We start from the raw sequence: 12,202 nt of genomic DNA on the forward strand, positions 1-12,202 counted from the left end.
CCAACTAAAATAATGAAGAACTGAAGACTCGTTTCTTCCTTTTTTTTTTTGTTTGCAGTCAGAGATATTCATTTCATCCACCATAAGTAATGAAAAATTGGAGAATTCATTGGTACATACATCATTTCAACAGTTTCAGATTACAATCTCCTTTGTATTTTAGTAAATGTTTCATTTTTATAACAGTTTTGCATAACTTTTTTATGGATATTGACCGCTTAGATGGAAGTTAGAAAATCAAGAAATTGCACTTATAGGTTACAAGTAATGTTAGCAAAAGTTCGAGAGATATAGGGAAACCGTGCACATATCGCGACGTTTCACTTCAAATATCGATGAGGTGCATCTACGCGCATCAAAAATGCAAATGTAATCACTAGCAAAAAAATAAAAGCATCAAGCGCAACGAAAAGGTTCCAGCAAAAATATGGAATGCTACTCTCTAAACCTTTTTTTTGGCCTGCACTCAGGCACACATTAGATTACCAGATGCACAAAATGCTGCATGTGAAAATACGTCACATTGCAGTGTATCGCGCACCAGTTACAATTTTTAAATGGGTTATCGTGTCTCATTTCCTCGATCTAACATACCGCATCCCTCAAAGGTGCGTGCCCTAACCTGGCCTCTAATCCTGCTGCTCAGTGCACGTGCCACCTGTTAACAGATAAACTACCGTTCTATTTATCACGACAAGAGAAAATGAAGATACCTAATCAAGCAAAGGCAACAAATTGGAAGATTATCTTGTAAATCCCATCTCCTGACCAGGTTACGTGAAATGAGACACTTTTATTTCCTGTAGTAGTTTCCTCCACGTTTGGAGTGACTCTGGCTTCTTTCCATGTGCCTTTGGTCCACAGTATCAGCTCCTCCATCCGCTAGCTCCTCCACATTTTCAGGTTTGTGAGCCTTGAAAGGTCCAACAGGCTGGTACTCCAAGTGCACATTCTGCCTCTGCCTGTCCCGGAATGCTGGGGCATTATGTGACCTGTTTTCATGCTCTGAAGACCATTCTCCAAGGGATTCATGGCCTCTAACAGGCCGACTGTTTTGCCTTCCAGTTCTCCTAGATCCTGACGTGACATTGTGCTCAAGCAGATCATCTGTGTTAGTAAGAGATGATTCACCAGTGCCAACTAGATCTTGGTTTGGGGAGTAAGCACTTCCTTTTACTGTAGCAGGCTTCTTTTCTCTGTCAAGGTCTTGAAGGCGATGAGCAACTGAATCACCAGCCACATTACTTCTGACGTTAACAGATTGGCCTGGCTGAAGCTGAGGTTGGCTAGAGTTGCTACTCTCCCTATTCTGTTGGAGCGATGTTTGCATCTTATGCGGAGGAGCACTCTTCCTCGGAACCCTATTAGTTTCCAAAGTAATGTATTCACTTCCACCGTTTCTATTTCCTTGATGATTAGCAGAACTTGGGCTGGACTTGGGCTGCCAATGAGTGGATGTTCGCTCCCCAAAGCTACGATTCTCTTTTGAAATAATAGATTTATCCATCTGGTTCACATCCGGTACTGAAGACAAACTTCCATCAACTTCACCATGTAAAGTGTTCTCAAAATCAGGATTATTTCCACTGCTTCTTGGACCCCTTATCGGATGTCTCTTTCCTCTGCCTGTTGCACCCTGATCTTTCACTGAAGGATGTTTGCTCACGGCAGCTGAGGTTGAATCTGCAGACATATAGTTGGCACCAGAGATTTTGATTTCAGAATTCACTCTATTTGATTCACTTCTCCCAAAATGCACAAGCTCAGATTGCGCAGAACGGGCAGCCTTCACTTGAGAAGTATCTGTTGGACCAGTAGGCACGCTCTTCATCTCGGATGAATCTATCAAACCACGTTTTTTCAAACTCCCGTGATCTTTTTTGTTCTTGCTATGGCTGCTATCCCCCACATTCATCTCCAAGTTAGACCTGACATTTGCAGAAATAGCTGACCCCAATTGTTCCCCAGAAGCATCCTCAGTTGATCTAGATGAACTAACTGAGGATGACAAAGACAGAGAATTTCCTTGCTGAGCCAGCTGTGGCTTTGGAACATATCTCTCCATTTCAGCCCTCTTGCCTTTCGAACTATTCTGTGCCACATTATTACTCTTTACTGAATCAGTAGATTCCTGCAGAGAGTTTTGAGTCTTTTGACTCACTTCTTCTGAACCCTTAGCCTTAGGAGCCCAAACAACTGTATCACTATGCTTGTCTGTAAATCTATGGCCCTGTTGATTTTTGGGAATTCTGCGATTTGGTTTCCACTGACTCGATACTTTGCTCTGGGATTCCTCACTGGGTACAGAAGAGTGCTCCCGAGTGTGCACTGCTGTATCAGGCTCATGCACTGCTGAGATTGGCACACCCAAATTTGACACCAAATCATTAGATCCACCGTTGTCAAGTGACTCATCTGCATGAGTAATGTTAGATGTTACTCGTGGTAAAGCAGAAAGACTATGTGTTTCTTCGGGTTTGGGTTTAGATTTATTACTCCGATTGATTCTCTTTCTCTGCTGGGATGATGGCTCAACCACGGTATTGGATGTGCTCAGCACATTTGAGTCACTTGATGGAGGCTCATGCATATCAGCAACAGCTGCAAGAGTATTATCTTTTTGCACCTCAAATGTAGGGCTATATACAGCTTTCTGCGACACATTATTCTGCTTCTGTTTGTAGCCTGCTCGCTTGTGTCTGGAGTTTCCTCTATCATCTGGTTGTGATACTACTTTTTTAGTACTTCCATCCTCAGAGTCTTCAATTCTAGACAAAGGAGCCACATTAGATTCCACTAAACCTTTTTGTTGTATCCGCATGTGCAAGTCCCTCGACACTTCAGTCGAATCTCCAGCCTGATTTGTGTTGCTATCTGTCCCCGCAGAAGTAACAGCAGGACTCAAAACTAAGTTAAAGCCAGATTCATTAGTCTTGAGTTCAGCAATCACAGTGCCTATAACTGTATGCACTTCTTGATGTTCCACCCCGAAGTCACCAATGACCGGAGTTCTTTCAGCCTTCTGGTTTGAAGCTTCACCTGATAGTTTTCGGCGGTCCAATTCTTCTAGTTTAGCAAGAGCCTTGGCCTTCTGCTCCCTTACTCGCTCTTCCTCTTCCTTCTGCAGTTGCAGGTAGCGTTGCTTGGCTAACTCTTTCATCTTGGCACGCTGATTTCAGCACAAATATTTATGGTCACAAAGAAGTGAAAAAGTTAAGTGTAGAGCGGAATACAAGAATCCATAGTATCAACCTGTGCCTGAATATCAGCAGAATCGCATACTTCAGCCGAATCGCCTTCAGCATTTCCTACCAGATCCATCGTAGAATTCTCATAAGCCTCCCCAACAATATTAGGGCCACAAAAATGAATATGTGGGGTAGATTCATTGTTTGAAGCTATAACTGCCTTTGAGGAATCATTGCTGAGAGGCTTCCTCCGCCATCCATCAGTTTCCTGGCTGTTGAACTTTCCTTTACCACGATAATCAACTCTAGGATGCCCACCTTGATATGATCTCCTGTGAAATCAATTAATTATCATGCAATAAGCATAACGGTATTTACTCAAAGTCAAATAAATGGTTTGAAAAATATATGTATCATGCTTTCATACCAAGGAACAGTCACTTCATCGGGGGCAGCAGAGTTTCTGGAAACAGTAATCCTATGAGAAGCTACAGCAGCTGCAGCATTACCAACTTCCCTGGTGCAATTATTAACTTTCAAATCAACTATTTGAGCCCCCGTCTTTTCTTGTTCTCTAATATCAGCATTCATGGAATCACTCCATCCATCAGAAACACGAAATTTTGCATTTAAGCCATCAATTTTATGTAGCAGTGCTGCATTTTTTGTTGTATCTGGTACAGTATGTCTCTCACTAGAAACAGCTAACTGAGGCACAACAGAAGGAAAAGAAGGTGGAATTTCAGATCCATTTGTCCAGTTATCCTCAAGTCCTTTAGTATTGGACATTCCCTCAAATGCCTTCACTTTTATGTGGTTTGCTGAATGAATTCTATTTCCACGACTGTTGGAAGGGTTCTGATTTGGTGCCATCCTCCTGGTGGATACAGATTCTTCTGGAACCTCTTCCGCACCCCACTCAGTCTTTTGAGAAGATGTGGGAAACCGAATATTCCCATGATGCGAAATATTAGGTGGCACATGTTCCCAATGATCTCCTTCCTCCTCCTCAGACTCATTATGGATGTTTACAGGAACTCTTTTTGGTCCGCGTGTTTGCCCTGAATGACCGGCCTCCACTTGTTCTGGCATTGTTTTTCCATTAGGGCCATGCGCAGTAGCTCGACCTTGAGAATTGCTTCTATCGGGAGCAGGGGCTGGGTAACCATTATAAATATGGGGTCCTGTTGGCATGCCCATATAAGGCATATCACGTTCATTGTTGCAATAGCCCATAGGTGGCCCATAGTAACCCTCAAAGCACATGGGACCTGGGGGTCCTGGGTAGAAATTAGGCCCAAACTGCATACCTGGTCGAGGGTAGGCCTCATGCATCTGTTGCCTGTATAAATCCCCATTTTTAGGGTGGGGTCCTCGAGGACCCGGCTGCTGAGCTGGCTGGGAACCTGCCAAAGGTGGATGCGGAATTTGAGGTCGATAATAAGGAAATGGTTCCATCGGAAAGCCACCAGGGGGGACATGAGCCCCAAAAGCAGGACCTCGAGGACGTCCCCCATACCAACCACCAGATGGGTCATTCATAGGAGGACCATGCCACCCCTCAAATTGCTGAGGGGCAGTATTTGGATAATATTGATGGGGATCCCCTTGCCACTTCTCCATGCTAGGAAGGATATCATCCTCAGCATGTTGGGTAGTTTCTGCCCTCCATGTATTGACAGTTCCATGTTTGACATCTGCACTCAAAGAAAATCACTGAGCATCTTTTTAGGCAACCTAAATTAGATGACAAATTAGAAAGCATACCAGCAAGGGGTATATTGCCATCTTTGTTGGCCTGAGCTGTTCTACCAGAAGCAGAGCTAGGGCGGCTATCTGCAGAGCAAAGTTGGCAGGTAAATAAAAACATAATTCAAGCCCTAAAAAAAAGAAACCAAGTTTCTATATAATTATAAACATCAGAGCTATGTAACCAGAGCAATGAAAAACTTGAAATGCAATATGGTAAGATATTTTAGGGAGTAACGGATAGGATTTGGACATAATACAGGGCTGACCAAAAGTGTCTAAAATAGTATTGGCTGCAGGATATGATCTGTGCATAACATGGTCAAGGGATGTAGTGTCTAGATTAGCAGCATTACAAGTGAAAGAATCAGTCGGGTCATTATAAGCTGAATATATCATCTTAGCACTACAAAGCATTAATACTGAACGAAGATAATCATTTCATTTAATGCAATCACCTTCTGTTTCAACATTTTTTACTGAATTATCTTTCTCAGAACCAAGGGTTGGAAAGTCTCCAGAAGTCAGAGAGAAACTATCCTCCTTCATGGACTTCACCCCCTGCAAATGACATACAGAACCAAAAACAAAGTCTAGCATAGCTTAGACATCATGCTTACAAACATATAGTACACATGAAAAATGCAAGAAACGTGGCGTTCACAAGGATACACAAAGGGTTTTCTATTTGCATAAATAAGTTCATTTGGATATGAAGACTAACTGACTAAGAAAAACATATTAATCATACCAATCTTTCTGCGGTACCACTTGAACCCCATGCTACAGAAGATTTGGACACAGGCTCAGCGAATCTTGAAAGCTGTGAGCTATTAGGTTGGTTTTCTGCACTTCTAGGACGCAATGATGATGATGTCTGGTTTGATGACAACGTCCCAGAAGCAGATGAAGGTCTAGAGTTTGCAGACCATGCATTTGGAACATGATCATGAGTTCTATCACTGCCTGAGGATGATGGTCGTGTACCACTTCCACCTGATGAAGGGCGGCCAATGAGATGACTAGGTGAAACAGTGCCACCATCAGCATTTGGTGACAATAATGAAGAGTTCCATGGACCTGAACCAGCTGAAGATGAACGGCTTCCCCAGCTAACAGTACCCCTATTCAGCTCAAAAGCTCAATTAATTACATGGAAAATAGTGCTGAATGATATACAAAGATACAGTTCTAGCATACAAGAAACTTTTAAAGGAAACTGCTCCAGATTAAGAACTCTAGAATGTTGCTTCTGTATCAAACAACAAGAAGCACTCACTTGGGAACAATTTCAACATTAGGATCCAAACCATGATTCTCCAATCTTAAAATGAAATCAAAGACGCTATTAGAAAACAGGAAATAAGAAAGAACAAGAAAGGATGAGAAATGGGTTGGGTGATCAGGATGCAATACCGTTGGCTTGGCAAGTTTATTGGTTTTGGAACAGCAACTTTCCCCAACACGGTCATGCCACCCCTTCTTCCAGAAGCCCATCTACAAAGGAATAAGTCAAAATAAGACAGCGGATAGGTCAAATAAACCCAATTCCTTGAAAGAAATAGGAAAACACAATGTCCTTCAAAACTTAATAAACTAGAAGGGCAAGAGAAACTTCAGGAATATACGTGAAACAGAGTCAGATCTAGCAGTGTTTTTCTCCTTAAAGTAAAAAAAAAGTAAAGGCTCGGGAAATTAGTAGTGTAAATTATTATGGAATCTATAATAGCAAAATGCAAAATGAAGTCATTTCAAATGACACTTTATGAGTTAGCCATACACATTAAGAGTCTCTACACTTGGCAGTATATAAGGTTAGGTTACCAAAAAGTACGGGTGCTACATACTATTCCTTGACATTCAACTACATGACAAAGGGAAGGCTCATTAAGTACCTCCGCTCTCCAGCCAACATACTTGAATTCATTGTTCAACCGAAGTGTCAATGTCATCCAAACAACTTGCAGTGGCCTAAAAGACAAGACAAAACTTTATTAAGAACAAGTTCAAACTAAAATATGGGGGCTGGGGAAGCATTCTTTAAATGTTTGTCCCTTGTACAATGAAATGGATTGATAGAAAAGGCAAGGCCACAAAAAGGGTAAATATACGATGGGAGGGACTAATCAAGGTGCAAGAAATAATGAGACTAACAGATCACCAACAATAATACTAGTTAAAACAACATATAATATGGTTTATACTTTATACGGGTTGTTAACTTGTTATACAGCTCATCTGTAGCTGACAATGACATCAGACTACCCCTCTGGACACTAACTCTTTACTACCAGTAACACTTAAATCAGTAAACAACTTGGGATTTTTTTCTCCATGGTTAGACAAGTATCAAAATTCAAGAGTCTCATTAGTCATATTATATATCAATGCTGTAAACCATGTACTATCAGATATCACACTTTGACCGAAGCACGTCCTAAGAATTCTAGTGAGCTTAAAGTTTAAACTTTGCAAAAGAATGCCCGATAAGCCTTAAAAAGTACCCACCCGACCACCCTAAACGGTGTGCCAACTGCTGTGTGATGACTTCGGGTAGAATTTACCACATATACATATAAGTTCAGGGGCGGAGCCAGGAATACAAATAGGAAAGGGAGAAATTATATGTGAGGAACTTCTGAGAATTTGGGATAAGGCATATGTGGGGAAATTCAGAAAACAAAATTGCAGAACTAGAAAGTAAAATAGTACTATGCGAAGAAATTTGAGGAGGGGCGCCACCTGGTAGTGAATGATAAGGTGGCTCCACCAATGTCAAAGTTGGAGAATCACATTATAACCAATAATGAACTGGTCTCTAATATTAACCATGTAAGGATACGTAGTATCTTTAGAAATAAAAAATAAAAAATTTAACCGAATTATTCATGCGGATAAAACATTTCATAAATTAAATACAATACAAATATTCTTCTTTTATAAGACTGGCAAGAAAGAGAAACAAACAACTCTATGACAGGAACTTAAATGGGTAATCAATGAAAACAGTGTCAAACTCAGTTATTTTATTTTATAAAATTTCTGTCTAAAAGACAAGGTTAGCAAGTCCGTGGCACTCCCACATAGTTCTTCACTCTCGTGGGTAAATTTGTGGAGGTAGTTCTTCACTCTCGTGGGTAAATTTGTGGAGGGATTGGAACTCCTGCACATAGTGAGCCGTGTAGTAAAAAGGAGACATGTTAGCACTCCCAAGTCCTAATAATAATGAAAATATTGTTCAAGTATGTCATCCGAAATGACTCATAGTTTAACTTAGCGTATCCTTCCCTCAGACCTTCCAACTCCCCTAATGATTCAAAGTCCAGCAAAAAAGCACAGATACACATAATTAGCTACTGAGCCTACTACATAATGTGATATCACACCTAAATCCTACTATCCATACGCAGGTTCTACTGAACGCAGTTATACATATCAAGTATCACAATCACAATGGAAAATCAGCTCGTATCACATGGCAACGAACAAGCTACGCCTCATGATCTCAGTGGGAGTAAACAATAATCTTCATAATTTTCTCCTGTGTACCTCACCCTTTAGCCCCAAGCAGCCAAAGACCGCAGAAAAATATATCCAAGCACACAGATATTACATACATCATATACAACTATATTTGCCCGTGCACAACTCACCACAATTTTGAAGTACCAAATATTGAAACCCTAAATCCAGATACTTTTTTTCCAATGCTCGATCAAAATTTAATCTTTAAACTAGCTTCTTCTACAAATTATCGGTGAATTAGTCGAAATTCATAGATATTAAACGAACGAACCGAGTAAGGGAGCGAAGCCAGGTGGATCTGCGAAGTATCTATCCAGGAGAGTCGAGACTCACAAATTGGAAGGAATGCAAATAGTTGTGGGAGTTTATATACACATACGGATAGATGATAGAGACGGCAGAGGGTGATGACGTCTTGATCGCGGGGAGGGAAGGTGAGAGGAGGCGGTGGCGAGAGAGGATCAGAGGAGAAGGGGAGAGAGAAAAATTGGAGGAGAGAGAAAGTTCGACTGAAAATATAAAACTATATAGTTAGTGGCTACTGCGATGGAGTTCTTTCCATTTTAATTTTTACTAAAATAAATTAGATCTCTATCTTTATAAATATCTTAATTATCTGAAGATTCATTTATTATAATTTTGCAATTTATAAAAATTTTGATATTGACAGAATATATTTGAGATTAAGTATGAGGATAATGATTCAACGACTTGTTCAGACTTAAACACTAATGATTTATCCAATGCATAATTAACTATTCATTTTCTTTGGCTCACTTGTTGCCGATCTGTGTGATTCTTAGGCCATCCACAACGTTGTTCCTATACCGTTCCTTAAACCACTATTTGAGGGCCTCACTGTACTTTTTTACTCCATTCCTTAACTAAGGAACGGAACCTGCAACCCTTCGTTCCTTAACCGTTCCTTAAATTACTATTCATTCAATTTCATTTTTTTTATTTCCAACCCAATTCAATTTAAATAAACACACTTTAATAAAAAACAAACACACTTTATTAAAAAACACACAACATTAAAAAAAAATTCAACTTAAACTTAAAAAAAATAAAAAAAGCACACAATTAAAATCCTAAAAACATAAAAAACACAAAATAAAAAACACACAATTAAACGTGGGAAAATAAAAAAACTACTCCGCCGGCAAATCATCCTCCGGAGGCGGTCGAGGTTGAGGGGGAGTCGGAAGGCCAAGTTGTGCTGCCATATACACAATTCCGTTCCACCAGGCCGTGAATTGGGCGTACGAGAAGCGGGAAGTGTCCGCCATTGTGGCGGTCTTGTACGCCACCGTAAGTGTGTCCGAGCCTCCCCGCGAGCCCGATCCCGAGGCCGACTGGCTTGATTCGCCTCGGCCCTTCCTCGCTCTAGTCGTCTTCGCCGCCTTCGTCCCTTGCGGCCGACGGCGCCCACGGCTGGATCCCCCGTATTCGTCGGGCGTTGGATCCCCTGTACCCCCAAACACCTGCGGTGTACCCTCGCTGGCCTCACCGGTGTCACCAGACGAGTAGTGGCCGCTCGCCGTGTGCTTCGTGCGCTTTGAGGTTGAGCCCGAGCTCGAGCGGACACCGCCGGCCCACCTTTCTTCGTCCTTGACGAGCTGCCAAATATCAACATATTTGAACTGTAGACCGGTGTCCTGGTAGAAGACGCGCAAAGCCGCCCTCAGAATGTCTGCGCCCGAAGCTCCGCTTTGGTAGTTCGCCGCTTCGGCCGAGTAGATGCCGCAAAATTTTTTGACCTGTGCGTCGACTCGGCCAAAGTGAGCACGGAGCATTGTATATTTGCGCTTTCGGGCCCCTTTCGGCTTAGTCTGGTGGTAGACATCACGGACCTTTTCCCAGAAGCACTTGGCGGCTTGTTGGTTCCCGACGATGGGATCGTACGAGACGGTGAGCCAGGCGGTGTACACCGCCTTAGTTTCTTCGTTGTTGTACGGATGCCGGCCCAGATCCTCCTCCTCCTCCTCCTCCTCGGGTGCCTCAGACGCAGCCCTAGAGCTTCCACCGCCTCGGCTTCCTCCCTGGGTGGGTTCTACGGGGATATCCTCCCGAATCTGGGACAAACCCTGAGAAAGCCGCGAGCCGGGTGGTCGAGCGTAGGCATCCACATCGAAAGTGGGTGGTTGGTACCCACCCGGCGTCGCCGACCCCTGGGTGCCCGGCGTCGACGACCCGGAACCACCTAGTGTGTTGTACATGGTCTCCCAATCGCCGAACGCGTTGAGATCCCACCCACTGGAGCCGCCACCGCCGTAATTCCCGTCGCTGGACATTTTGTGAAGGAGATTGAAATAGAAAATTGGAGAGGAATTGATGTTGGTTTAGGAAGAGTAGATGTGTAGTTGTGTGTGAAATGTAATAATTAGGTGTATTTATAGAATAAGAAAATAAAATAAAAATAAAAAAATTAAAAAAAAAGTTAAAAACGGTAATATGACCGTTTTAAAAAAAAAATTTAATAAAAATATATTTTTAAAAAAATTAATTAATTATTGCGTCATCGCTGACGTGTCCCACTCGCGGGCCGGCGAGTGGGAAGCACGCACGAAGCGGGGAGCACCACGTCGCCCGAGCGCGTGGCGGCACAAGCCGTGCCGCGTTCCGTGCCGTCGGCACGCGGAACGGAATGGGAGCGGAACGGTGCGCCGCAACGCGTTCCGCGGCGAAACCGTTCCGGCGGAACGGCACGCGGAACGCCGGCGGCACGCGTTGCGGGTGCCCTTACATCCTCATCATCCCTAAACTAAGGGACTGTTTGGAATATTGACTATGTATTATGAGATTATTGACTTGTCTTCTATACATAACAAAGTTTGTGGCAAACACAAGAAGGCCTTGAGGATGGCTTCAGAATTGTGATGGCTTCAGCCCTATGCTCCGCCACGTCATCATTTTATCCTCCTATACCCTTCCACCTGCAGTGGGACGCCCTAAAGTCCGCACTATAATTTTTACTATTGTTTTGTTAATTAATTTTATATTTTCAAATATGTCATGCAAAATAATAAAAAAAAACACCACGATTTAAAGGCAAATCCTACATTACTTAATTTAAAAAAAGTTACAAGAGTTAGAAATAAATAACAAGTTCACTACAGATAATAGGAAGAGCATACTCTACATCATTCCCAGCTTGCGGCGTAGATCATCGATCATCCACTTGAGGTATTCGGCTTTGCTCGGGTCCTCGCACTCCATGAGGGCGTGGTGCGTGTCCAACAACGTCATCTGATAGGCATGTCCCACAGCCGAGGTCGGGGTCGGGTCAAGGCCGCGACCGCGGCCTGTGAGGATGTCGCATTCGCCTTGCCCTTGTTCTTGGCAGCCTTACTGCCAATGGGACGTCGGGAGGACATCGGTGTGCCGGAACTCTCATCCTCGTACATCGGCTGGTTGAGGTCCATCGGAGGTGCGCCGTTGTCGCTGCTAGTATAATCACCGGCGGCGGTGTTCTTCGTCCTCTTCGCCGCAGCAGATAGGGGCAGAATCCCTCCCTGGAACTTATGCATGTCCTTCAAGAGGAGCCAGGAGTTGTAATGATTGAAATCGTCGTACAATGAAATGTACGACGCAAGCGCTCTATCGCGCACATCAGTCAAACTCTCGCCGCTGCCCTGCTCCCTCAAGCACTTCTCATACTCCGACGAGAACAAATTGACCTGCTTCTTCACCTGATCCAGTGCTTGCGGAGCTGCTCCCTATGACGCTTGTAGGCGGCC

At 43.1% G+C, this 12,202-nt stretch overlaps 1 protein-coding gene across 13 annotated transcripts; it reads right to left on the reverse strand.

Moving 5' to 3' along the window:
• Positions 1-414: 414 nt before the first annotated feature.
• LOC121805079 (protein MODIFIER OF SNC1 1-like) lies at positions 415-8,985 on the reverse strand. Of its 13 annotated transcripts, none has more exons than XM_042204841.1 (11): positions 8,734-8,985; positions 8,021-8,100; positions 6,833-6,908; positions 6,217-6,434; positions 5,689-6,061; positions 5,396-5,498; positions 4,956-5,024; positions 3,616-4,885; positions 3,253-3,520; positions 2,497-3,169; positions 415-2,415 (listed from the first exon to the last, which is right to left on the reverse strand). In XM_042204841.1, coding segments are annotated over exons 2-11 (4,674 nt in total). In that variant the 5' UTR covers positions 8,023-8,100; positions 8,734-8,985; the 3' UTR covers positions 415-793. The 13 variants fall into 13 exon arrangements, with proteins under 13 accessions (XP_042060775.1, XP_042060776.1, XP_042060779.1 ...); XM_042204842.1 differs by having other exon boundaries at positions 415-3,169; positions 3,616-4,372; positions 4,499-4,885; positions 8,734-8,984; XM_042204845.1 differs by having other exon boundaries at positions 415-3,169; positions 6,217-6,261; positions 6,354-6,434; positions 7,680-8,100; positions 8,734-8,983.
• Positions 8,986-12,202: the final 3,217 nt, after the last annotated feature.

Source organism: Salvia splendens, chromosome 5, assembly GCF_004379255.2.
Source record: "Salvia splendens isolate huo1 chromosome 5, SspV2, whole genome shotgun sequence".
NCBI lineage: Eukaryota > Viridiplantae > Streptophyta > Magnoliopsida > Lamiales > Lamiaceae > Salvia > Salvia splendens.

What these genes read in the sequence shown, in the direction of transcription:
- LOC121805079 (XM_042204835.1), bottom strand. An exon ending in GTGGTACCGCAGAAAGATTG is followed by an intron (nt 5,499 to 5,688) that starts GTATGATTAATA and finishes TGTCATTTGCAG; the next exon opens with GGGGTGAAGTCCATGAAGGA. An exon ending in AAAAAATGTTGAAACAGAAG is followed by an intron (nt 5,025 to 5,395) that starts GTGATTGCATTA and finishes TTTGCTCTGCAG; the next exon opens with ATAGCCGCCCTAGCTCTGCT.